Source organism: Notolepis coatsorum (assembly GCF_963971535.1).
Source record: "Notolepis coatsorum genome assembly, chromosome: 17".
In the NCBI taxonomy this organism is placed as follows: Eukaryota; Metazoa; Chordata; class Actinopteri; order Aulopiformes; family Paralepididae; genus Notolepis; species Notolepis coatsorum.
This window is the reverse complement of record NC_140181.1, coordinates 103,582,840-103,610,203: the sequence shown is the minus strand read 5'-3', so window position 1 is coordinate 103,610,203 and position 27,364 is coordinate 103,582,840. Positions and strand designations below refer to the sequence as shown.

General features: G+C 46.5%; 1 protein-coding gene across 1 annotated transcript in view; it reads right to left on the bottom strand.

Moving 5' to 3' along the window:
* Positions 1–1,170: 1,170 nt before the first annotated feature.
* The window catches only part of LOC311243798 (PDZ domain-containing protein 4-like), a gene marked incomplete at both ends in the record, with an annotated part of 61,811 nt that continues 35,617 nt past the window's right edge, over positions 1,171–27,364 (bottom strand). The window contains 7 exons of the mRNA XM_084333147.1: positions 1,171–2,387; positions 2,535–3,441; positions 18,437–18,538; positions 20,328–20,390; positions 20,876–20,974; positions 24,095–24,182; positions 24,508–24,815. Coding sequence (XP_084189273.1) covers positions 1,171–2,387; positions 2,535–3,441; positions 18,437–18,538; positions 20,328–20,390; positions 20,876–20,974; positions 24,095–24,182; positions 24,508–24,815 — 2,784 coding nt within the window. The remainder of the gene's footprint in view (positions 2,388–2,534; positions 3,442–18,436; positions 18,539–20,327; positions 20,391–20,875; positions 20,975–24,094; positions 24,183–24,507; positions 24,816–27,364) is intronic.

Sequence of the window (27,364 nt, the reverse complement as noted above, 5' to 3'; positions counted from 1 at the left end):
CCTTGGCAAGAAACGGTGGCAGTTTGTAACCACTAGTAACTGCTCCGTGCTGCACCGCCCCCTCCGTCTTCAGCCTGCAGCGACTAAGCAGCAGCAGATGGTGTTGTCTCTCTCACACCACCTCTCCTCATCTACGTACAGAGAGATGGAGCACAGGTGGTGATTCACCGCCTTCCCTGGCCTCAACCATCTGAACAAACCCTTTCAGTCAGAATGCTAATCAGAATGCTAACCCTTTCTCGTTCAGAATGCTAACCCTTTCGTTCAGAATGCTAACCCTTTGTTTCAGAACGCTAATCATCCGTTTCCTATCTTGCCTGGCGGTCAGTCCCGTCTTCCTATCATGTGCTAACACCCTTAGAGCAGCGGTTCTCAAACTACGGGTCGCGACCCAAAGTGGAGTCGTGCATTGGCAAGTAAATTATTATTTTTTGGCTAAATATGCCTCGTTTTATAAATGTGTATTGATAACATAGTGCTGTAATTACATTTTCTCATAAATATGCATGATCAAGTTCAACAATGTGTGCTTTTATTTTGATATTCCTTAATTCCACGTTGAAATTACGTGATATCTTAAGTGTGGGGTCGCCAATCAAATGGGGTCGTGGTATAAAAAACGTTTGAGAACCCCTGCTCTAGAGGGCCAGGCATGCTTTACTCAAACCAGGCAAACGCTAATAAATACAACGCTGCTATCATGAGCGAGCGTCACCTTCGTCCTAGTCTACCCCCCTCTGGTGGGACTGGGCTCCTGACAGGACGACGAGGCCTCCCTTCACAAGTGGTCGTTGAACAGTTGGATGAAAACGAACAAGGACGTCATTCATATGCCATGTGCTCTCGCGGTTATTACCACGCCTCGACTCGAGTTGAATAATGTTTTATAATTCTGGAGCAGTGCCTAAACCTCCCCCGCTATCATTAGCAATATGATTGTGGAATTCCTCATGCGAGAAGGCGTCCATTTAATCAGGCGTCCGTCCAGCAAGAATGTCTTCTTGCCAAGATGCATTAAAACAGTTTGGGCTTCACGATCGCCCCGAGGCCCTGTTATGACGCTCGTGGGTGTTTCCTTTGTGTCGGCCGTCCTCTGACATGACCTGGTCTTCTGGTTATACAAGGCAGCGGCACGTGGGCCCCACTGGCCCCTCCCCCCCCCCCCCCCTCTCAGACGGTGGTGACGGACAGCAGCGGGTTGTAGACCTTCTTCCCGTCGGGGGCCCGGGTCCCGTGGGCCAGCAGCTCCTGGATGGTGATCCAGTTGTCCAGGATCCTGCGGCTGCGCTTCTTCATGCTCCTGCGGTGACACAGCTCCAGGATGGAGGTCTCCTGCGGCTGCTGCTGCTGCGGCGCCCCCTGCTGTCCCCCTCCCCCTCCCCCTCCTCCTCCGCCCTGCTCCTTCTCCCTCAGGCAGTCCAGCCGGCTCTGCATCATGAACTCCCGGCGTCGGCGCTGCTCCCGGGCCCTCAGCAGCTGCTGCTTGCGCTCCTCCTTGCTCCAGTAGCGGCCCATCTTCATCTCGCTCACGGCGTCGTCGTCCGTCGTCATGCCGCTGCGCTCCTCTCGGATCTTGATGGCGCGCGCCTTCAGCAGGCGGTCCCTGACGGGCCGCTTGGCCACGTAGCGGGAGCCGTCGCTGCGCACCTTCACCTTCCACTCCATGCGCGGGGAGGAGGCGGGCAGGAGAGGAGGAGGAGGAGGAGGAGGTGAGGGCAAGGGGACGGCCATTGGGCCCTGGGGAGCATCTTTACACGTGCTGCCCAGGCTCATGGGGCTAGCGTCGCCCCCGGTGCCCAGGCTTCCCTCTCTGTCCCTGGGTCCCCCGAGCCCCTCTGACGTGGGCGAGGACCTCAGCTGCATACAGCTCTGGTAGTGCTGGGGCACCTTGGTGCCAGACTGACGTCGGGACAAGTAAGGGCTGTTCTCTGCACTGCGTCCTCCGGCCCTCTCTACTGTCCCGTTGCCTTTGGGGTTCCGTCTCACCCCTCCATCGGAGCCCCGCCTGGCCCCTCCTCCGTCCCGCGACAGGGACCTGAACTTGGGTGTCCCGGGGCTGGACGTCTTGGCGTCGGCTCCTCTCTTGTGGGCGCTCGGAGAGTAGGGCAGGTTGAGGTTAGCCTGTCCCCTCTCTCCCCTGCTTCCCCTCTCCTTATGCCGGCCGGAGGTCGGAAGCCGCAGGGTGGCCGACGGGAGAGACTCGACCCCCTCCAGGCTCTGCGTCGACGGGGAGGGGTACTGCTCGCTGACCAGAGGGGTGCTCCGGCAGCTCTCCCCCCCGGTGTTGTAGGCACTGGTGCTGTCCTTGTCCGAGCGCTCTCTCTCCGGGAGCTCGTTGATGTCCGACAGCTCGTGGTGACAGGATTCCTCACTAACCAGAGTTCCTCCTGCCCCACCGATCAGATGCCCGGCCCCGCTCTCCTCCTCCAGGGGCCACGCCTTCAGACGCCCGGCCCCGCTCTCCTCCTCCAGGGGCCACGCTTTCAGACGCCCCCCGGCCCCGCTCTCCTCCTCCAGGGGCCACGCCTTCAGACGCCCCCCGGCCCCGCTCTCCTCCTCCAGGGGCCACGCTTTCAGACGCCCCCCGGCCCCGCTCTCCTCCTCCAGGGGCCACGCTTTCAGACGCCCCCCGGCCCCGCTCTCCTCCTCCAGGGGCCACGCCTTCATACAGCGCTCCCGCAGCTGCTGCATCTTCTGAGCCCTCAGAATGTTCCGGCACTTGAACTCCAGGTGCCGCAGCTCCTCCTCCAGCAGGGCCATCTCGTGCTGCACCAGGCTCTCGTTCCTGTTCACGTCGAGCGGCAGCCCTCCCTCCTCCCCCGCCTGGTCTTGGCCCCCCACCAGCAGCAGCAGCGCGCTGCTGTTCTTCTCGTAGTAACACTTGATCTCCAGGAGCTCCCTGTAGCGCTCGCATTCCTCCTCGGTCAGCCCGGGCATCATCAGCATCACGGGGTCCACCGTGTAGCCCCTCTCCGCCTGTTCCGGCCCGCTGCCGCCCCCACAGTCCACCCCCAGCAGGGAGTCCGTGCTGAACCGGAGGTCCCGCTGGGAGTGCTGCATCAGGGGCGGGGTGTCCCCACAGCCCGAGCGGAACTTGCGCATGCTGCCCGGCGTGTTGGTGGCGTTGGTGTTGGGGGCGCTGGTGTGGTCGTCTCCCAGGAGGTCGTGTTCCGACGACTCCTCGCAGCGCGTGCTCTCGTCGGTGCGGCCCACCCCGCTGTCCAGCTCCTGGCTGTTGCTCAGCACGGTCTGTAGCAGCAGGCCGGGGGAGTCCCTGTTGTTCAGGGCGCGGCCGCGGCCCCCCACCACTCCGCCACCACCACCACCTGGTCCAGCACCCAGGAGGAAGGCGCTGTTCCTCAGCCTGTTGGGGCTGGACAGGTGGACCGCGTTGTCCAGAGGCTCCAGGTCCAACTCATCCGGGTCCAGCTGGTTGTCGTTCTGACGAGGGGAGTCGGAGGGAAGGATGTTGTGTTGAGATGAGTCATCGGGTGTTGAGATGAGTCATCGGGTGTTGAGATGAGTCATCAGGGGGGAAGAAAGAAAAGAAGGGGAATTGTCATTAGAATAATATTCTAATAATATTAGAAGAATCATTCAACGTCATTGGCACTAATGGACCTAGTAGAAGAACTGACGAGCATAATTGATAATAAGAAGTTTGCAATAGGGGTCTTCATAGATCTGAAGAAGGCGTTTGACACTATAAATCATGATATTCTGCTACTAAAATTGGAAAGGTTATGGGATCAGAGGAGTAGGGCTCAAATGGTTAAAGAGTTACTTAGAACAAAGACAACAGTTTGTGCAGTTGGGGGAGTACAGGTCCACTCAGTCAAACATAATCTGTGGTGTGCCGCAAGGGTCAATTCTGGGCCCGAAACTATTCATACTGTATATAAATGATATAGGTAATGCGTCTAAAAATATTGAAAAATTTAATTTTTGCTGACGATACAAATGTCTTCTGTGAGGGAGAGAACCTCCAAATGCTTTTAAAGGATGTCGCAGCTGAGCTAACCAAGCTGAAAGTGTGGTTTGATGTAAATAAATTATCATTAAATATAAAAAAAAAAAAAAAAAAACGGCGGTTAGGTGGCCGAGCGGAGATTGCGTTCGTCACCAGCCCCGGAGCTGTGAGCTGGATTCGCCTGTTCGAATCCAGCTCACAGCTCCGGGGTTGTCACCAGCTTGGCTGGCCGTCTGCACCAATACAATTGGCTGTATTAGAGGGTGGGAGAAGCTGGCGGGGTGGGTCCGGGTCGTTGTAAACAGCGACTCCTACAGTTCGGTCGGGGCGCCTGCTAAGCGCGGATAGGACTCGAGGGGGATAGTGTGGTCCTCCCACACGCTACGCCCTCTCAATGAGAATCCGCGCTGCCAGGTGAAAAGAAGCGGTGATTGGCTGGACGTGTGTCGGAGGAAGCACGTGGTAGCCTCCACTCTCCCAGATGATCTGACTGTGGGGGGTAAGTGCGCAGCGACCAGGAAGGGACTGGGAATTGGCATACGACTAACATTGGGATGGGAGAAAATCGGAGGAAAATGGAGGGGGAAAAAGACAAAAAAAAAAAAAAAAAAATCATGATATTTCGTAAACGGGATATACAAGTAAATACACCGGTTGAACTGAGGATTGATAGTATTAAACTGGAGAGGGTATTTGAGAATACATTTCTGGGTGTGATAATAGACCACAAACTCAACTGGAAACCTCATATCAAATATGTCAGGACTAAATTGGCACGGAGTGTTGGTGTTTTATGCAAGATAAGACATTCTAAACCAAAAAACACTGTATACACTGTACTGTACACTCTTCCTACCATATATGAGCTACTGTGCGGAGGTGTGGGGTAATACCTACAAAAGCACTCTACAGCCAATATGCACCATGCCAAAAAAAGCAATAAGAATAATCAACAATGTAGGATATTATGAACACACCAATAACTTATTTATAAAGCTACAAGCATTGAAATTTACGGACCTAGTGGATTACAAAACTGCCCTCATTGTATACAAAACCAGATACAATCTAATCCCAGGCAACATTCAAAAATGGTTCAGAGACAGGGAAGGTGAATATAATTTAAGAGGGAGAGGGAATCTCAAACAACCAATGGTACACACCACGCTGAAAAGCATGTGCATATCGGTGTGTGGAGTGAAGTTGTGGAATAATTTACCAGAATACATCAAAATGAGTAAACATGTGGCACAATTTAAAAAGCAGCTAAAAAAATACACATTAGAAAAATACAGAAATGAGTAGTGAGGATAAACAAAGTGATGGTATATTGTGTATGTAGTGATGTACTATATTCACTGCTGTCAAGTGAATCATGGTACTATATTCACTGCTGTCAAGTGAATCATATTTTTTATCGTAAACTTTTAATATAAGTAAAAATAATATTCTATATTGTAATATACTAAATTATGTAAATTCTAGTCAAATTAATGGAAGAACAAATACAAATGTAAGGGGGTAGGGATCAATAAGCTAAGCTTCCCTCTACTCCTTTTTTTGGACATGTCTGCTAACCAAACACATTGCTCTTTTGTTTATAAATCCAGTTTTTGTTCTTTTTTTAAATGTTTTTTTTCCTTTAAGGAGTTTTTTTTTTATTTGTTGTTAAGATTGTTTGGTCTGACGGATCAAGACACTGTGAGTTGTTTGAAGAAATAAGAAGAATAACATGTCCAAGAAAAAAACGTTTTCATTCATTTTTCATTCATTCATAATCATACCTACCTACCTCATACTATAGTCATATACTGTAACTCTGTATGATGGCATGTACAATAGTGCTGTATACATTTATATATTTATATTTACCACATAATATATATACGTATCTGTCTGAATACACCTGCCTATAACCCATACAACTCTATGATAGCATGTACAATAATGCTCTATCACTGTACATATAAATACTACAACTCTGTACATACATCTGATTAGCACTATTACTCAGTAGCACTAAATTATATATTATACCCAGTTTAATCACCTGTACATTGTATGTTACTGTTGCACTTTACTCTCACATTTGCACTCTGGTTGGATGTCTTCTTTTAGTTGTACTGTACTTGTGCTGTATGATGACAATACATTAGAATCTAATCAAATTCTAGATAGAATTCTATCTATATAGAATGTTTATATTTAACTTCATATACAGCATAAATCAATGACATGTACAGTATTTGCTTCTGCATTTACAGTGAAGGGTAGTGTTGATGTCTATCACTAGATGGTGCTAGAGTAATGTGAGGTACAAAAAAAAAGTCTTCTACAATTTTCTGACATTTTGCTGTGGGGTAGCTATTGTCAGTCCCACAGATCAACAGTGACATCTGCTCTAAAAAGAATTAGGCTGTTTATGGATATTACTGGGGAATAGTGATTATGCAGTATCTTTTAAATGTCTAACCCTAACCCACAACAAAGGGTTAACCCTTTCACTACCACACGACAAGGTTAACCCTTTCACTACCAAGCAGTTAACCCTTTCACTGCGACAATACAGAAGGTTAACCCTTTCACTGCCACACAACAAAGGGTTAGCCCTTTCACTACCACACTACAGAAGGTTAACCCTTTCACTACCACACTACAGAACCACACTACAGAAGGTTAACCCTTTCACTACCACACTACAGAAGGTTAACCCTTTCACTACCAAACGGTTAACCCTTTTGCTGCGACAATACAGAAGGTTAACCCTTTCACTGCCACATGACAAAGGGTTAACCCTTTCACTGCCACATGACAAAGGGTTAACCCTTTCACTACCACACTACAGAAGGTTAACCCGTTCACTGCCACACGACAAAGTGTTAACCCTTTCACTGCCACACGACAAAGGGTTAACCTTTTCACTACCACACTACAGAAGGTTAACCTTTTACTACCACACTACAGACAGTTAACCTTTCACTACCACACTACAGACGGTTAACCTTTCACTACCACACTACAGACGGTTAACCTTTCACTACCACACTACAGAAGGTTAACCCTTTCACTACCACACTACAGACGGTTAACCGGGTGAAAGGGTTAACAGGGGAAAGTGCACATAAATCAACAACACTGTCAACATGCCAATCAGGCAACGACTGCCAATGAGTTGTGATATCAGAAACATGTCAGCTGCCCAGTGCAGCCCCCCAACATCTACAATGCAATTATAGTTTCTAATTTATTTGCCGTGCTGTTTTGATCGGCGTTCCCCCAAGATGCTGATTAGATGCGTGCGTGTGCAAATATACTGGAGCAGAGTTGATTTTGCCTAATTGATTTGATTGTAACGTGAACTGCTCTCAGGGATGTGAGACGGGACGGCATTGATTATCTTGATCTTCATTCTTATTCTAAAAGCACCGCTCGATCCCCGTCTCTCTCTCTCCCTTGACAGCGGATCAAGCCTTTAATCTCTGCTCATATATTTCCCTGTGAAGATACTCGCTCCTCTCTTCTGATTCTTAATGTGGAACCATGCCTTAGCAATATAAATCTTGTCGTCACCCTATCACAGGTTGCACTCCCGCTAGTCTCCCTGCCTAGATACAAAGGCATCATTTAAACGGGGAGAAGGCGGTTTGTGTGTGTGTGTGACTTTGTCTGAGTCTGAGACCACATTTTAATGACTGCCTCTTAAATCTGCCCTCTGCTCTGGCTCCTTCTGTATAAGTGTGGATGGCATACCGATTTTGTTCCCCGACACACATGAACATGCGCATTATTCTTGTGTGTGTCCACATGCCTTCTGCAGCATTATCCAGTTTTAGAAGAACTGTAAACAATGTCGTCCCATCTGGGTGTGTGTGTGTGTGTGTGTGTGCAAATTGTGCGTGTGTGCAAATTGTGTGTGTGTGCAAATTGTGTGTGTGTCCTCGTTCTGTCCTCATATCAGCCAGTAGAGTGACCTTGAGGATAATAAAGCGTTACTTGCCACGCTGGCACCGTGAAAACAAGCATTATCTCCCCCTCCTTCTGTTCTCTATCTCTCTGTATCTCCCTTTCTCTCTCTCTTTCTCTCGCTCTCTGCGCTGGCTCTATTATCTGCCTTTCTCATCTTCTCACCCTTCTGGCTGTCTCCGTACTCTTGTGAGCTGATTAAGTATCAAGGGGCAGAGAGTCCTACTACTACAACCATTTAATTCTGTGTATAAAAACACTGACACTGTTTTTCCCATCTGTGTGCTACTTTTTTCCTTCGATGCGAGTGGACCTTCACATCAGTCTGCTGCTCTGATATGAAACCATGTTCACTCCTCTCGTCCTTCAAGGGAAACGCTCATATGTTAGTGACGATTAGGGCTGTCCACGACTAAGGATTTGTCGACTTTGATTGGCCAAAATCTGCCCCCCGAATGCAAGAAAAAGACAATAATAAATATATACAGTATATATATATATATATATCTTTTTTTGTTTCATTCCATTTGGGCTGTGGGGGTGCTTAATGTCTGAAGGAGTCGACTGGAGGCTTCTTGTCCTCTGTGAAAGCATGCAATTGGTCCACTGATGGATACATCTTGATATTTGTCTAGTCTAGTGTGTTCATTAGACGAGTGAAATCCTCTTTCTGTGCCCGTTTTCTCAGGCAGTTAGCCTCGCTGGTATGTGCGTCATTAGCGTTAACCACGCTTCTAGGCCTCTTTGCTTTTGGAAAGAATGATAAAAAAATATATATATATGTATATATGTAGCAACCTGAAAAATATGTCTATTATTCAGATGTGCTGACTTGCCTTTTGTCTCCCATTTGTGCATGGGGACATGTTGACTAGTTTCCATTGGTATTCTCACGAACAATGACGCAAGCTTCTCTTTCTTCTACCGGCCGAAATATGGATTATAAACGGCATTACTACAATCCTTTTCCCTGTGGAGCTAGTAGGCGGTAACAGCAGGGGGCGCGGTGGCAGGCAGAGAGCGTACGAGAGACGGAGGAGGAAGTAGACGGAAGTGCGAGGAACCAGCCTCTTCGACATTGGACTTGAATCGGTTCGGTCGTGTCTGGACGAGCCCCGTATTGAACTTGAGTATATTACGGGTTATCCTATAACAGCAAACGTAGAAGCGTGTTGCATGTTCCCCCTTGAAAATCCCTAGTGATATAAAACGAGTTATCCTAGAACCAAGGCGGTATAGCCGAGTTGGGCTTAAGTTAAAGCTATTCTCTCTGTGGAGGCGTCCCGCCAGCGTGGCGTGAAGAGGACCGGTGTTTAGGAATGCCCTGCGTTATTGTATATCCCGTCTAGCAGGAGGGCTGTCTGAGGACCCAGAGTGTAGCTGCAGTGTTAGTGAGGGCGAGCTTAGAGACGCGCGTGGACCCAGAATCAGTTGTCTACAACCAGTCTGCTCCGGCTGCCTACAACCAGATCAACCCCAGGCTGCCTGCAGCACACGGGAGTTCGTCCCGACCAACAGAGGTCGCCATCGCCCAGCACACGCTCTCAGCCCAGCACTGCCTCTCTGCTCCAGCTCCGACTGCTAGTCCCCTCGCCGAGAGCGTTCGACGCCATCTTGCCTTCCGGACGACGGTGGCGCGGCGAGGCCGCCATGTTGGTTGAATACAATTGAGCATCTACGCTCCGGAGCTATTACACAGTACACAGTGTGGTGCGGCCCGTGGGCGAAGCTAACGTTGCTAACCACAGTTCTAGGGGTACCCCATAATAAACAATATATGCCGGCATTAGCATAGGGCTTTTGTAAAGGTATTTGTGGGCCCACCTTTTGATTTCTTTTCATTTTCTTTGAGTGTGATACCGTGTTTGTGTTTAATAATATTTTCCCATCTAGTTAACCCTTTCCCTGTGGGGAAGTTACAGACCTGGTGCATTATAAATAAAGCCTAGAGAGGTATTATTCTTGCCGTATAATTAAAGCCTTTTGGAGGTATTATACAGGGTGAAGACCCAGACGTGGGCGATGAGTCAAACACATTGAAGTATATTATCCCTGATATTAACCCAGAGGTGGGTGTACAATATATGTGTTTATGAGGTATGAAGTTACCAACGGAACTATAGTGGGACTTCAGTCCAATTGGTCACTAGGATTAAATCATTGTAACTGACCAGTATAAATAACATTAAAGAATTAGATGGGAGATCTGTGTGCGTGTCTATCCATGAGCCGTTTAACAACTCTTTTGGTGTGGGTAACGTTAACATAATTAACCCCTTTCTATTCCACCTTTCCCTTTTCATTGTAAGGTTTCTAGGGTCATTGAGGGAGGGTACTGCTTGCGGGGGGAACTCAGGGTATTTATTTACAATTCAGTCACTAGGTGTGGGAGGGCTTAAGGGGCAATTGGGGGAAGTGGGAGCGTGTTGGGGAGTACTGCTGACCGCCCTGCTGCAGGGGAGGAAGACCAGAGTACCAGACCAGGTTGGTAAATCCCGGGCCCCATCCACTCACACTACCAGCCTCCAGTCGACGCTCCAGGCCCAAAGACGAGGGTGCAGTCAGACGGAGCTCTACTTTGTCCAGCTACCTTGTGACTGCCAGCAACCGTTCCCACGAAGCAGGGATAATCCACCCTGCTACATATATATATATATTATACTTATTTTTTAATTTTTTGCATTCGACTAAGAGGTTGGCAGTCGACTATGGCTCCTTTCGATCGATTAGTCGACTATTCGACTAGTCGAGGTCAGCCCTAGTGACGATAACTGCTTTTCACATGGCAAGCCATATAAGATATTCCTTTATCAAAGGGGAGGAGGACAGACAGACAGACGGAGTCAGTAGCTTCAAATTCCTCTGTGTTCACATCTCCCAAGGACCTCACCAGGGCCCTCATTTATCAATGCTGCGTACGATCATTTCTAAGCAAAGTGTGGGATTTATCAATATGAACAATATGTGCTTGAGATTGTGCGTACATCTACGCACAGCTCCGACCGTGCGTACATGGCACCGAGCGGTAGAATAGGAAAACTGCAACAGACGGAATAAGCTTTCATGCATTCGAGTTTCAACACCGACGTGTTTCGGTACGACTCATAATTAATTATAGTTAATTGTAAAATAGAGACATGAGTGTAATTATTGTCAAACCCTATAAATAGCATTTGGAATAGGTCTTTCCGAATGAATCTGTCTTCTCTGAGTGCTTCGTTTCGATGTTAAAATCACAACGATTTTCTTCTGGGGGACAATGCCCACAAACCATTACAGGTCTGTAAACATGTCACCTTTTCACCTCTTATCAGTTTGCAGGTCTGGTTATATACTGTAGTTACTGAAACTGATGGAATATGGCACCAGGTCTGGTTATATACTGTAGTTACTGAAACTGATTGAATATGGCACCAGGTCTGGTTATATACTGTAGTTACTGAAACTGATGGAATATGGCACCAGGTCTGGTTACTGTAGTTACTGAAACTGATTGAATATGGCACCAGGTCTGGTTACTGAAACTGATTGAATATGGCACCAGGTCTGGTTATATACTGTAGTTACTGAAACTGATTGAATATGGCACCAGGTCTGGTTATATACTGTAGTTACTGAAACTGATTGAATATGGCACCAGGTCTGGTTATATACTGTAGTTACTGAAACTGATTGAATATGGCACCAGGTCTGGTTATATACTGTAGTTACTGAAACTGATTGAATATGGCACCAGGTCTGGTTATATACTGTAGTTACTGAAACTGATTGAATATGGCACCAGGTCTGGTTATATACTGTAGTTACTGAAACTGATTGAATGTGGCACCGCCCCACCTGGAATAACTTTCACCAGCCGCCACTGTACCGCAATTTGTGACCCAAATTGGAGCGTGGAACAAAACGCACAAATTCCATCCCTGTGCACGTTCAAGTCCTCTCCACCCTGGGATCTTTGGCCACCGGCACGGTCCAGCGTCATATTGGAGATGGATCGAGCAATAGACCCATGTGTAGCTGTCAAAGCTCCATCAATAAACAAATTCAGTTATGTGAATAGAAAGGGATTCCACTCAGTCAATGTACATATAATCTGCGATGCGCATTTGGCTGATAAATGTCATTGCTGGTGGCCGGGACGAACGCACGACTCATTCAGGCCTAATTGTATTTAATTAAATTGTAATGTTATTACTAAACGAGCCATTTAGAGCGCAGTTGGCCTTCTTTTTTTTTTGTGGATGTGCTCGTTTGGCACGGTGGGGGCAGACGCAGACACCCACCTCCAAACACTGCAGCAATTCAGTCAAGAGGATCATACTGTACAGCAGTTTTAAGTAAGTCTCCCCTGGCAAGGTCTTAATCTAACTTTAAAAAAACCTAAACTAAAAGAGGCGTTTATTTTCCAGTATTAAAACCATATTTAATCAATCCCTGAAGGAGTCAGTGGTCCCTGCCTGCTTCAAGATGTCCACCATTATCCCGGTACCAAAGAAACCCTCCCCAGCAGGTCTCAATGACTACAGACCGGTGGCACTCGCCTCTGTGGCCATGAAATGTTTCGAGAGGCTGGCCAAGGATCACATTTGTGCCTCCCTCCCCAGTGATATGGACCCTATGCAATTTGCATACTGGCCAAACAGGTCCACTGACGATGCGGTCTCCCAAGTACTGCACAGCACCCTCTCTTACCTTGACCGCCAGAAGGGGGGCTATGTGAGACTGTTGTTCATTGACTACAGCTCAGCGTTCAACACCATAGTCCCCACCAGACTGGTGGACAAGCTGATCGAGCTAGGTCTGAGCTCCGCCCTGAGCGCCTGGATACTGGACTTTCTGAGTGAAAGGCCCCAGGCGGTCAAGGTGGGGGGTCAGACCTCCAACACCATCACCCTGAGCATCGGGTCCCCCCAGGGCTGTGTTCTGAGCCCCCTGCTGTACTCACTATACACACATGACTGTGTGGCCAAGTTCAGCTCCAACTCCATAGTGAAGTTTGCGGACGACACAGTGGTGGTGGGGCTGATCTCGTACAACGACGAGAAGGCCTACCGGGAGGAGGTTGAGGTACTGGAACGCTGGTGCCAGGACAACAGCCTGCTCCTGAACATTGGTAAAACCAAGGAGCTGATCGTGGATTATAGGAGAGGACAGCAGGAGACACACACACCACTGAGGATTAACGGGGCTACCGTGGACAGGGTGAGCAGCTTTAAATACCTGGGGGTCCACATCGCAGAGGATCTGACATGGACAACACACATAGACTCAGTCGTAAAAAAGGCGAAGCAACGCCTCTACCACCTGAGACAGTTAAGGAAGTTCAGAGTATCTGGGAAGATACTCCAGTCCTTCTACTCCGGAGCTGTAGAGAGCATCTTGACTGGAAACATCACTGCCTGGTATGTAAACAGCACGGCACAGGACAAAAAGGCTCTACAGAGAGTGGTGCGCTCAGCCGAGTGTACCACAGGTATTGCACTACCACCCCTGCAGGTTCTATACAACAAGAGGTGCAAATCCAGAGCCTGCAGAATAATGAAAGACCCACACCACCCCAACAACAGCCTGTTCATGCTGCTCAGGTCAGGCAGATGCCTGCGAACACCAGCTGCTAGGACAGAGAGACTTCGGCTCAGCTTCTTCCCCCAGGCCATCAGAGCCCTGAACACTGAACTCTCCACACACAAGCACACATGAGCACACACACAACACACACACTGTACACGCTCACACACTAGCAGCCACTTTAACATGAGCAAGCACACACTCATGCTGCACACGCCCACACTTATGGCCACTAAGGAAAGGTCACTTTAAAAATAGTATAGTATAACCGGAGATTGTATAAATTAGCATGTACAGAAAGACACTACCAAAGGACCTAGTATGTCCTCCATGCTCTGTAAATAACTTATGTACATATACCGATATGCCCTAACATGTTACTTGTTTATTGCACAATGTTTCTTGTTTATTGCACAATGTTGATTCTATTATATGTTATTTGCACATTGTTGCGGGCAAGACCACCCGCATTTCATTGTATACTTGTATGCCGTGACAAATAAATCTTTTGACTTGACTTGACTTGACAATGACTCAAACGCAAGCGCAAAATAGTGGTTACGAGTTTTTATTCTCCATTGGGTCGGACGGGCAGCAATTTGCTTCAGTGACTCGTTCATTTCAGTCATTACAGTGCAAATGTCTGGCTGCATCGAGGTTCTTCTTCTTTTCTATGCTAACATTGTGACAGTGGAGCAGCAACTGGAGGTGTAAAAAATTTATTAAAAAAGGGCCAGAGAGATCGTGCCCCAGGCGCCTTTCCGCTGATGGTGATGCAAATGAGATGTAACACCAAGGATGGATTTGTATGAAGATGCATCCACTCTGTGGTAAGTCCAAACGGCAAGGCTTTATACCATGCCATAGATCATAGAAATAAATTAAAATGTTGTCTGATTCTATGTGAGATCAAGTCCAAGCGAGGGAACATGCATGATGGTATCGCACACAGAATTAAACTAATTCTAGGTGATCTTGTCCTCCTCGGATGATGTTAGTGAAAAGACACGAGTGTGAAGAATTAAACTAATTCTAGGTCTTATCCTCAGATCATATTGGTGAGCATTAGACCAAGCCACCCACTCTCCATTAGACCAAGCCACCTACCACTAGACCAAGCCACCCACCATTACACCAAGCCACCCACCATTAGACCAAGCCACCCACTGACCATTAGACCAAGCCACCCACTCACCACTAGACCAAGCCACCCACCCACCATTAGACCAAGCCACCCACCACCATTAGACCAAGCCACCCACCATTAGACCAAGCCACCCACCACTAGACCAAGCCACCCACCAACCATTAGACAAAGCCACCCACCCACCACTAGACCAAGCCACCCACCATTAGACCAAGCCACCCACCAACCATTAGACAAAGCCACCCACTCACCACTAGACCAAGCCACCCACCATTAGACCAAGCCACCCACCAACCATTAGACCAAGCCACCCACCAACCATTATACAAAGCCACCCACTCACCATTAGACCAAGCCACCCACCACTAGACAAAGCCACCCACCCACCATTAGACCAAGCCACCCACCACTAGACCAAGCCACCCACCATTAGACAAAGCCACCCACCACTAGACCAAGCCACCCACTCACCACTAGAACAAGACACCCACCATTAGACCAAGCCACCCACCACTAGACCAAGCCACCCACCATTAGACCAAGCCACCCACCCACCACTAGACCAAGCCACCCACCACTAGACCAAGCCACCCACCATTAGACAAAGCCACCCACCACTAGACCAAGCCACCCACTCACCACTAGAACAAGACACCCACCATTAGACCAAGCCACCCACCACTAGACCAAGCCACCCACCACTAGACCAAGCCACCCACCACTAGACCAAGCCACCCACCATTAGACCAAGCCACCCACTCACCACTAGAACAAGACACCCACCATTAGACCAAGCCACTCACCACTAGACCAAGCCACCCACCACTAGACCAAGCCACCCACCACTAGACCAAGCCACCCACTCACCACTAGACCAAGCCACCCACCACTAGACCAAGCCACCCACCATTAGACCAAGCCACCCACTCACCACTAGACCAAGCCACCCACCACCAGACCAAGCCACCCACTCACCACTAGACCAAGCCACCCACTCACCACTAGACCAAGCCACCCACTCACCACTAGACCAAGCCACCCACCACTAGACCAAGCCACCCACCATTAGACCAAGCCACCCACTCACCACTAGACCAAGCCACCCACCACCAGACCAAGCCACCCACTCACCACTAGACCAAGCCACCCACCCACCACCAGACCAAGCCACCCACTCACCACTAGACCAAGCCACCCACTCACCACTAGACCAAGCCACCCACTCACCACTAGACCAAGCCACCCACCACTAGACCAAGCCACCCACCATTAGACCAAGCCACCCACTCACCACTAGACCAAGCCACCCACCACCAGACCAAGCCATCCACTCACCACTAGACCAAGCCACCCACCCACCACCAGACCAAGCCACCCACTCACCACTAGACCAAGCCACCCACTCACCACTAGACCAAGCCACCCACCAACCATTAGACAAAGCCACCCACCCACCACTAGACCAAGCCACCCACTCACCCTTAGACCAAGCCACCCACCACTAGACCAAGCCACCCACCACTAGACCAAGCCACCCACCACTAGACCAAGCCACCCACTCACCATAAGACCAAGCCACCCACCACTAGACCAAGCCACCCACCACTAGACCAAGCCACCCACCATTAGACCAAGCCACCCACTCACCATTAGACCAAGCCACTCACCACTAGACCAAGCCACCCACTGACCACTGTGACTAGACCAAGCCACCCACCACCACCACTAGACCAAGCCACCCACCATTAGACCAAGCCACCCACCACCACCACTAGACCAAGCCACCCACCATTAGACCAAGCCACCCACCACTAGACCAAGCCACCCACTGACCACTAGACCAAGCCACCCACCACTAGACCAAGCCACCCACTGACCACTAGACCAAGCAACCCACCACCACCACTAGACCAAGCCACCCACCCACCACTAGACCAAGTCACCCACTCAATATTAGACCAAGCCGGGGTGCCAGGGTGGCGCACCACGTACAGCACTGCGGTGCAACACGGCCGTCCCGGGTTCGACTCCCGGACCCGGCGACCCTTGCCGAATGTCTTCCCCCATCTATCCTCCCATACTTCCTCTCTCTCTCCCTACCGGACTGCCCGGAAAAAAACAATTAAATATCGACCAAAAACATAATTTAAAAAAATATATATTAGACCAAGCCACCTACCACTAGACCAAGCCACCCACCCTGATATGAACACAGCAATACTATGATTGTTGTGAAGGGCCAGATTAACACTGAGAATCTACGTTTTATTGTTTTATATAACTTGTATATTATTTATATATATAAGCTATATCCCTTTAAGCCTCCGTTTGAATCATAGCATTATTCGCTTTCCTCATTGGATAATGCCCTTGACGTTCGTGGCGCCAAGGACCGCGCCCCTGAGTCAGGTTCAAAGGCGAGTCTGGACAAGTTGGGACATGCCTGGTACCAGCGCATTGATTCCAGACAAGAGCTGAGGCTGGGCACTAGAAAGCCCTCTAAGTATATATATCGTGGAAGGCGCAAACAGTAGTGTGTCAGATCTAATGCAGTAACGTGAAGTTCGTCCGGAGTAATGCAACAGCAGTAGCTGCACCTAGCGTATAGTAGAGTCAAGTTCGACCTAACTTAATGTGAAGTAAAGAGTCGTCATTTAGTGTGAATCGTATTACAGCAGTTGTGCAGCATTAACAAGCAGTTCGTTCGTTTAGTAACTAGTGTGAACCTTAGCAAGTGTGTGTGGACTTAGTAATTAGTGCCAGCACACGAGGAGGGTCTAGTCGCAGAACTATTGGACATGTGCATATTGGAACCTACCGCAGCGATATTGTAGAACCATTATTGGTTGGATTATAGTGATTGTGGAACGTACTACCGTGGAGAAGAGCATCGTTAATACCCACTGTCGTTTGGATTTAACTACCTTAGTACACTGCATACTGCATAGTATTGTATATTATATGGTAACTCAGTTACGTCTATTCTGCATCGAACATTGTACATATGTCTATACTGAACACTGTGACCTCATTTTCTACTTCTAAATTACATGCTATACTATGTTATTTGATACTATCTTGTCTAGCACAGTCTCTGGAGCGTAACAGTAAGAAGCATTTTGTATGAAAGTATTCTGTACTTCTGTATGACAACTATTAAAGAAACTTGAAACTTGAAACCTTGAAGATCTTACCTCGGGCTAGCTTCGAGGACGAAGCTGGCTGGCTATCATCATTGCTATCGAGCATTGGATTACAGCTATTACCTTGCTACTGAGCACTTGGATTATAAGGACCGGATCCGTATGAGAACCCCTTTTCTTCAAGTGAACAGACTGAGTATCCGTACCTTCTTCCTTCCCCTGGAGCTTACAACTCTGGGAGGATATTACCTGTCTCCAGCGGTACCCTCGTTTGCCCCCCTATATTGCCATCCCACGCCAGGCGGCGTTTGGTCTAGTATACCCAGCTTAGGAATTATTCATTCCCACTGACTTTGCTACTCGCTGACTTTCTCATATTATTCGCCATAAACGAGCGACCAAGTCATTCCCATTTGTATATTGGATGCATAATAATAAATACTGTAAATGATATCTCCTTGTCACCGTGCCGTCTATTCTGAGTGTCTGCCATATTTAACTGTACTGTCTGGCAAGTAATAATAATAAGTAGTAGTGGTTTAATCTATCACAATCTTTAATACAGTCAGGGTTTTGTAACCCCTCAGTTACAATGATGATGGTTAGTTTTAAGGTCAGAGTTTTAAGGTCAGCCATGTTTGTCACCTCTATCTCCGGGCGAGCCAGCAGCAGGGAGATGTTGGTGCCGTCCTCTCTGGTGAGAAGGGCCACCGCCTCCTCCCGGTTCTGGATGTCCACTCCGTTGATCTGATGGAAGGAGGAGGAGACGGGGCCGTGTCAGATAGTCAGGGGCATAATTAACGGGGGGGGGGGGACACAGGGGACATGTCCCCTGCATGTTTTCACAAGGCAGTTATTGTCCCCTGCACTTTTTTACCGTCCAAAACAATGTTACACGATAATAAACGGAGACGCGACGTGGCACTAGGGCCACACGGAAAACAGCTGCTTGTTCCCTCTCTGAGCTCAGGTCTCTGACGACCTGAGCTATTGTTATGCAAAGACGAGTAGCCAGGTGGCGTAATTACCAAAGGTAGCCGCATTTCTGGCAGACGTTTCTGGTCATGTGACATGTGCGCCCAATAGCGTGACGAGCTGTGTCTTTGCCCATTTCCACGTCAAACAGCCTGCTACCTGGCGTTCTATCGCCATGCTCCAAGACAAACTCTAACCTTAACCAACTTCGAAGAGTGCCTAAGCTTAACCAGTGTAGAAACTGACGTCGGCCAATCAGAGAGCGTCTGCCAGAAATGCGGCTACCTTTGGTAATCACGCAGCCAGGTGAGTACTTGGCGAGGGACGAGTCGCATTTTTGTGTGCACGTGCCAAGTACCGACCTGGCTACTTGTCTTTGCATAACAATAGCTCAGGTCGTCAGGTGTGTTCAAATACATAGGACGGAACACACAGAGCTCCCTGCCCCCTCCCCTCAAAGTTTGGTGTGAACGATGGTCTGTGTGATTGCCATGAAAGGCAACAGCATTGCTTGGTGTCTGTGAAATATCTGTCTATGACCTCATTGTATTTAAAAGCCTCTAGGCTGTTGTTTTATACATACAGTATGTTGTCTACTTGACCCTCAAAGTGCACCAGATTGATGCATTTAAATGTTCAACATTTTCGCCGGACCATGCCCATTAAAACACAGTGCAACTAGGTATGAAATCACCAATGCGCCACTGACCACGCCCTCAAATGTGTTCCCTCCACCATTGAAAACAAAATGACACCCTTGCAGACAGTGATGACACCACAAAGGCCACTGGTCGTCTCAGGAGGTCTTCATTCATATCAGTGAGAGGGAACTGGGTGACTTGGAGGAGAACTGGGACATTTGGTGTAATTAATGGGATTCAGTAAAGGTCTGAGAGCAATGTCTTTTAAACGGTATGCTACTACTATTACTACTACTACTGCTGCTGTTGCTGCTGTAGTAGTAGTAGTAGTAGTAGTAGTAGTAGTAGTAGTAGTAGTAGTAGTAGTAGTAGTAGTAGTGGTAGTGGTGGTGGTGGTGGTGGTGGTGGTGGTGGTTGTAGTAGTAGCAGTAGTAGTACTTTAGTAGTGGTGGTGGTAGCTATAGTAGTAGTAGTAGTAGTAGTAGTAGTAGTAGTAGTAGTAGTAGTAGTAGTAGTAGTAGTAGTAGCAGTAGTAGTACTTTAGTAGTGGTGGTGGTAGCAATAGTAGTAGTAGTAGTAGTAGTAGTAGTAGTAGTAGTAGTAGTAGTAGTAGTAGTGGTAGTGGTAGTGGTAGTGGTAGTAGTGGTAGTGGTAGCGGTAGCAGTAGTAGTAATCATAGTAGTAGTAATCATAGTAGTAGTAGTAGTAGTAGTAGTAGTGGTAGCGGTAGTAGCAGTAGTAGTAATCATAGTAGTAGTAATCATAGTAGTAGTAGTAGTATGGTGTTAGTGATGGTGATGAAGAGGAAGGAGAAGAATATACTGCAGTATCTGAAATCTTGTCATTTTATTATTTTCAACGTCCAGATTTGTCAGGATATCATGTGTCAAGAGTTACAGTTTTAGTTTAGAGACATCCACCTGCAGTATTCTGTCTCCCTCACGGATGCGGCCGTCCATTGCAGCTATACTGTTTGGGTTCACCTGGAAAAAGATAGTGATTGATCACTCGGATAACGGGACAGAATGAACAAGATAATAGTATTGTTTTGATCAAAAACAGATAGCCTTTATAACAAACAATGGTTGATAACCAGGGGTGTAAAGTACTTGAGTAATTGTACTTTGTTACAATACTTAAGTACTGTTTTGGGGTATTTGTACTTTACTCAAGTATTATTAGGTTTGTTATTAATAATAGTATTAGTAGTAGTGGTGTAGTAAAAAAAAAGTTTTTACTTTTGAGTATTTAGTACATTTAAAAGTAGAAACTTTTACTCAAGTGTGTTTTTAGCCAGATACTCTGACTTTTACTTGAGTAAGATTTTGAGACGGTACCCATACTTTCACTTAAGTATAATTTCTGGGTACTTTTTACACTCCTGTTGATAACACACAATGCTCCATAAGGGAAACAATGTTCCGATCGCCTCAGATTCCAGTTGTGTCTCTGCCTCCTCCTCTCTCACCTCTCCCACATAGATGCCCAGGTCCTCCTCATCATCGGTTCTGTAGCACACCGTCAGCCCCAGCTTGTCCTGCTGGCGAGATTTATACAGCGCCACCTCCTGGCAGAGCGACCGCAGGTCACACAGACACACACACACACATTAGGAATTAGGATTAGGCTTTTATCGTGGACTATTAGATTAGATTAGATTCTATTTTATCGTCATTATACAGCACAAGTACAGTGCAACGAAAATATGTTTGGTATCAAACCATAGTGCAAATGCAACAGTAAAGTGCAATTGTAATATACAAGCTAGGGGAGAACGGGGGACGTTGTCACACGGGTAGGTTGTCACATTCATTATATTTCACACACCAGAGGATCCTGTCTCCCATACTTTGGTATTTAAATGTCCAGAATTGGGGTCAGAGTTCACCTACATTGTCATATTTAGAGTGAAACAGCTGAATTTGAGGTGAGAGGACTTTTTGAGTTTTTCATGTCCATTTGTAAATATTCCGCTCCTCAGTATTTTTCTTCTAGGCTTTTACACAATTGGTTTATATTGCGGCGAGCTATCTGCGGGTACTACGTGTTTTAACATTCTTTCTTGTCCCATCAGTGCGGCAGACGGCAGTGCTCATGGCCACCGCCGCTGCATTACCTCAACGATGGCAGCGCGGTATTGCTCAAGGTTTATCGCCGCAGTATTATTTCAACATGGGGTATGAGTACTTTCCTTATTTCAAGTTTAACTCGGACAAACTGTGTTTCAAGTATTTTTAACGTCTGCACACTGTACTTTGCACTGAACTCTATATAGATTTCTTCTCTCTGTTGAGCGAAATGGGTTCCCTTTTTCTAAATCATTACAATATAAAATGTCTGGTATGGTTAAGTTACGTAATGTGGTTGTGGTTGCTAAGACCCGGTCATAGTTGCCAACTGATGTTTGATCGACATCGGACAAGTTATTTGAAGGGGGGAGGAGGGAGGGGGGGGGGGGGGGGAGGAGGGGATTTTTGTTTTTATTTTCTTGTGACTCGCTCTATTTTATGTTTGTTCTCAAGCTCAGGATCGGAACCCAACAGGACCTTAACGTGGGGATGTGTATATGTTATAGTGCTCTACTTCAAACAAATCACATTCAGTCATACTGCAACCTGGTTGGACTATGGCTAATTTAAATATCTTGATCTGGAATACAGAGGGTCTGAATGTTCCACATAAACGCACAAGTGTACTAACATGGATGAAAAGGCATGAGGTGGACATTGCTTTACTGAGTGAAACGCATCTTTTAATGGCTGACAATGCAAGACTGGCAAATAAATTCTATCATAACATAAGCTCCTCTTCTTTTAGCACTAAGTCCCGTGGAGTAGCCATAGTAGCTAAGCGAAAGTTGAATATTAAATTGTGGTCTGATGCAGATGGTCGAATTACTATTGCTAAAATGGAATACTCTAACAGGAAAATTGCTCTGATCGCCGCTTATGCCCCTAATGTGTATGACGCTAACTTTTATGCTGTACTCACTACAGCGATGTTGAAACTACCTGAGTACTCATTTATAGTGGGTGCTGATTTCAATGCCATTTGGGATTCATTGATTGATAAGTCCAGTAACGCTGAAACCCCCGATCAGAAGCAAGCTATCTGCAACCTTGCTTGGTCTACGTGCTTGGTCTAAGGACATGGGGGTAATTGATATGTGGCGATCGCTCAACCCAACCGTGCAAGACTACTATTTTTTTCTCCGCGAGACATAAGACTTTTTCCAGAATTTATTATGTTTTTTCTTCCTCTAGGCCATAGGTGTCAAACTCCTGGCCCGCGGGCCAAATGTGGCCCACCACGTCATTTGATGTGGCCCCTCCAAGAGCTCTGGTAAAAAAAAAAAAAAAAAAAACGTTTTTTTATTTTTTTATAAACATTCATCTTGGGTTAAAAAATAGCGGCGTTAAAATAATTGTGGGTTAATGCGTTAATAAAGCTTTAACTTTGACAGCCTTAGTTATTACACATTATTACACATACATGTATGTTGAACATCTGAGGTATTGATGAAGTAACAAAGGAAACCCCCCCCCACCCCTAACCCCCCCCCCCTCCCCTCCAACCTGATTGATATCTGTCTCCAGTCTTTTTTTTTGTGCTATCAGGCTGTCTCCCCTGTTCCCCCCATGGTCTCATGTTCCTTTTGTTTTTGTTTCTTTGTTGTTTTTGTTTTTGTTTCTTTGCTTTCGTTTCTTTGTTTGTACCCCTGCTCCCGACTACTGTCAGCGACTTCGGGTTATTGAGAAGCGCTATATAAATTAAATGAATTATTATTATTATTATTATTATTATTAAAAAAGCCAAAAGCACTTACTCCTCAGACATTCTTTGACAATTTTACAGCCCAAAATACAAAAAAAGATCCAGGCGGAATAGGTAACAAATACAGTAAGGGGGAAACATTTGAAGAAAATAATAAAATATAAAATTTGCTAAAACAACAGAATAGACAACAAAAAACAAAAAGACATGAACAGAAAAAATTGCTATAGGCAGGCCCGTTTCTTGCCATATGCGGTTGCAAATAATATTTTTTTTAAGAATTATTCACTCAATACACTGTATATATATATATATTGAAGGGATGTAACAAATCATCAGCTTAAAATATTTTACCGATAGGCTACTGCTTATGACCGCAAGTGGGCGTTTCTTTATACAGTATATAAAAGAAATAAATACATAAGTAGCTTACTGACTTACTTATATTGTAAGTCAGAAATGTAAGTAAAATGCAGTATCTGTCTCATTTATGTGCATTTGGGAGATGTTATAATGCAGATTCGGTAAATCCTGTACGTTTCAGGGGTTTCTTGATGTAGGGGAGCCCCAGTGTGTCCTATTTATGATCATTTTCTGTCATTGCTGGGGTCAACTTGAGATGTTTGATTTGAATTTGTGAGAAAAAAATATATATACGTTTTTTTTCACAGAGCTATCCTCTTTTCCTCTTATTTTCACAAAATAGGGGCCTCCAAACAACATTGTGCATAGGGCCCACCAAAAAGCTAGAACCGGCCCTGGCTATATTAAAAAGCCTGCCTGTAGGTGTTTTTAGCTGCCTTTTAAAGATGAGTTCATAGGGAGCGGTTTTCATGTTTAGGGGGAGGAGGGCGTTCCAGAGCCTTGGGGCTGCTTTCTTCTGAGGAGAGAACATCTGAACAGGAGGCCTCACCTCGTACTCCAACTCATCCTGCCGGTCCACCTCATGCTGAGTGATATCAAAGTAGTCATTGGGATCGTAGTACTCCGGCTCTATGAAGCTGAGGAACACAGAGGATATTCATGTAATTGGGGAACTGTTTTTAAAACCACAGTTCTTCTAGCAGTTCTATCATCGTCGACCATGGGATGAACTAGAAACGTCACCGTTAGTCAAACTCCAGCTGATGACACATCCTAGTCATTTAGAGTTCGATGATGACGTTACAGTGTTAGTCATACATTTTGTTTCTCTCTCTACAGTGTTAGTCATACATTTAGTTTCTCCTCTCTCTCTCTCTTTCTCCCACTCTCTCTGTCTTTCTCTCTCTCCCTCTCTCTCTCTCTCCCTCTCTCTCCCTCTCTCTCCCCTCCCACTCCACTCACAGTTCGTTGAACAGGTAAGGGTCCAGCGGGGGCGGCAGCGGGGGGGAGGGCGGGGGGTCGGTTGGGGGCGGGGCTCCACAGGGGTGGTGGGTGCTGCTGCTCTTGCCCAGCGTCAGCATGTGCTGGAAGCTGATGTCCGTCTGGGTGCAGCTGTCCACGCAGTCCGCCATGCCCAGGGTCACAGCCACGGGCCCCCCGGGGCCCCCCGTCAGACATGCCCTCCTGCGGGCCCCCCGCCGCAGCACGCTGGACAGCGAGGGGTCCAGGGCGGCGTCCCCGGAGAGGTGGGGCAGCTCCTTCCCGTTCACCTGGATCACAACAGAGACAGCTCATATAGGGGGACTGCACGGACTACAACCTATAACATATATCATGCCAGTTAGGGTACCTTATGTGTATGGCACCTGTGTATGTATATTAGTGCTGTCAATAGATACAAAAAAATTAAGTAATTAATCTCACAATTTTCTGTAATTAATCTAGATTAATCTAGATTAAAAATAGCATTTTTCGATTTAAGATCGAAGCTTGTAACAGATATTTACTTTAGTAAAATCATGGAATTAATGTAAAATCAACACAAAGAAAGTATATTTAGATTCAAATACTATTTTAATAGTAATATAAATCATTAACAACAAAAATGTGTTCCATCTTCATGTCAGATGATTTTCAAAAAGGTGCATGAGTCGATGCAAAAAAAGAACAAGCTAATATATTGCTGAAAGTTCAGAACGTTGAAGATTTTTCACTCCATAGATTAATCTAGATTAATTTATTTTAATGCTTTAATTAATTTAAATTAATCTCAAATTAAAGCATTAATTTTGACAGCCCTAATATATATATATGTATATGTATAATGTATATTATGTATATGTTACTTACTCATAGTATATATTCAGATTTTAAGTGTAATTGACCATATTTAGGCATAAGGCATACAGGCCCTCACCTGCACCTTTGTTTACACTGCTTATTTTTTATCTTTACTGTAATTGTAATTGATTCTATGAATGCATTACACACACGTCAAGTGAAACTGTCAAACGTTAGAGGGAACAATCAGAGATGGCAAATGGGTGGAGATTATCGGAGGGGGGGGGATCACAGATGTATAGAGACAGGTGTCGTCATGGAATAACAGGGGAATTCTCTGAGACAGATTTAGTTAGTTCACGGTTTGCAAAGCTTAGTCACAAGGAAGTAGGGCTGACCTTGACTAGTTGAATAGTCGACTAATCGATCGAAAAGAGCCGTAGTCGACTGCCAACCTCTTAGTCGAATGCAAAAAATTTATAAAAATGTATAATATATTTTTTTTATTGGGCGGCTAAGTGGCGCAGTGGGCAAGGCGCTCGCCACTAATGCGGGAGATACTGGGTTCGAGCCCAGCTCTCGGCATTGCTACCAGCTTGGCTGGTCATTCATACTAACACAATTGGCAGTGTTAGGGGTGGGAAGCTGGTGGGTGGGGATCGGACGTTGTGGACAGCGACTCCTACAGGTCGGTTGGTGCGCCTGCGCAGCAGAATCAGGAAGCAACGAGGGCGGTGTGTCCCTCCCACGCAGACCCTCGCCGCTGAGAGATCGCGCTGTGCAGGTGAAAAGATGCGACGGCTGCCTCCTCGTGTACCGGAGGGGACACGTGATGCAAGGCTTCGTCCACATTGCAGCCGGCCTGTGGGAGGCATGGCCTAACAGCGTTCGAGACAGGGGAGGGTAGAATTGGACGATACGAAATTGGGATGGGAGAAAAATTGAAAATGGGAGAAAAGGTAGATACATTTTTTTTTTTTTTTATTATAATTTTTTTTTTATCATTCTTTCCAAAAGCAAAGAGGTCTATAAGCGTGGCTAACGGTAATGGCGCACATACCAGCGAGGCTAACTGCCTAAGAAAACGGGCACAGAGGCACTGAAAGAGGGTTTCACCCATCTAATGAACACACTAGACAAATATCAAGATGTATCCATCAGTAAACAAGAAGCCTTCAGTCGACTCCTTCAGATATTAAGCATCCCCCACAGCCCAAATGGAATGATACAAAAAATCTATATATATTTATAATTATTTTATTAATAATTTTTACTTATTTCTTTTTGCATTCGGGGGGTATCGGCAAATTTTGGTCAATCAAAGTCGACTATACAAATCCTTAGTCGGGGACAGGCCTAGTCACAAGGAAGAAGAAGGACAACACACAAAAAGCACTGTGGCAGAAACGACCACAGCGACACGAGATATGCAGGCGGCCTAATGTGAAGAGCCGGTGTGGAAAGGAGAGAGTCCCGCCAACAGAAAACTAGAGAAAGACACTTCGACAGGAATATAACTCAAGAGGGTGGTAAGTGCTTTCAACGAGACATACAAAACAATCGGGTTTAGTATAGGCACAGGAAAAGAAAAGAGAGGTACGGTATACGGTAGGGTGTAGGCTCTAAAGCAGCAGTTCTCAAACTACGGGTTGCGACCCAATGTGGGGTCGTGGACTCGTGGGTAGGTGACAGTGGGGCAAGTAAAAAAAATATATATCATTTAAAAAAAAAAAAATTGTTCTGGCAACATATTTTGGCTAAATATGCCTCGTTTTATAAATGTGTATTGATAACATAGTGCTGTAATGAAATGTTCTAATAAATATAAATGATCAAGTTCAACAACATGTGCTTTTATTTTGATATACCTTAATTCCATGTTGAAATTACGTGATACACCTCTTAAAATGCAAGGGCCCACATGTAGGCCCTTTTTAGGATGATTTGCCCACCGGCACTTTGGCGACCACTAGTGGCCTGTCGAATCCGACAAAATCCGTTCAGCGGTTCTCGAGTTACATGCTGGTATTTGAGGCTT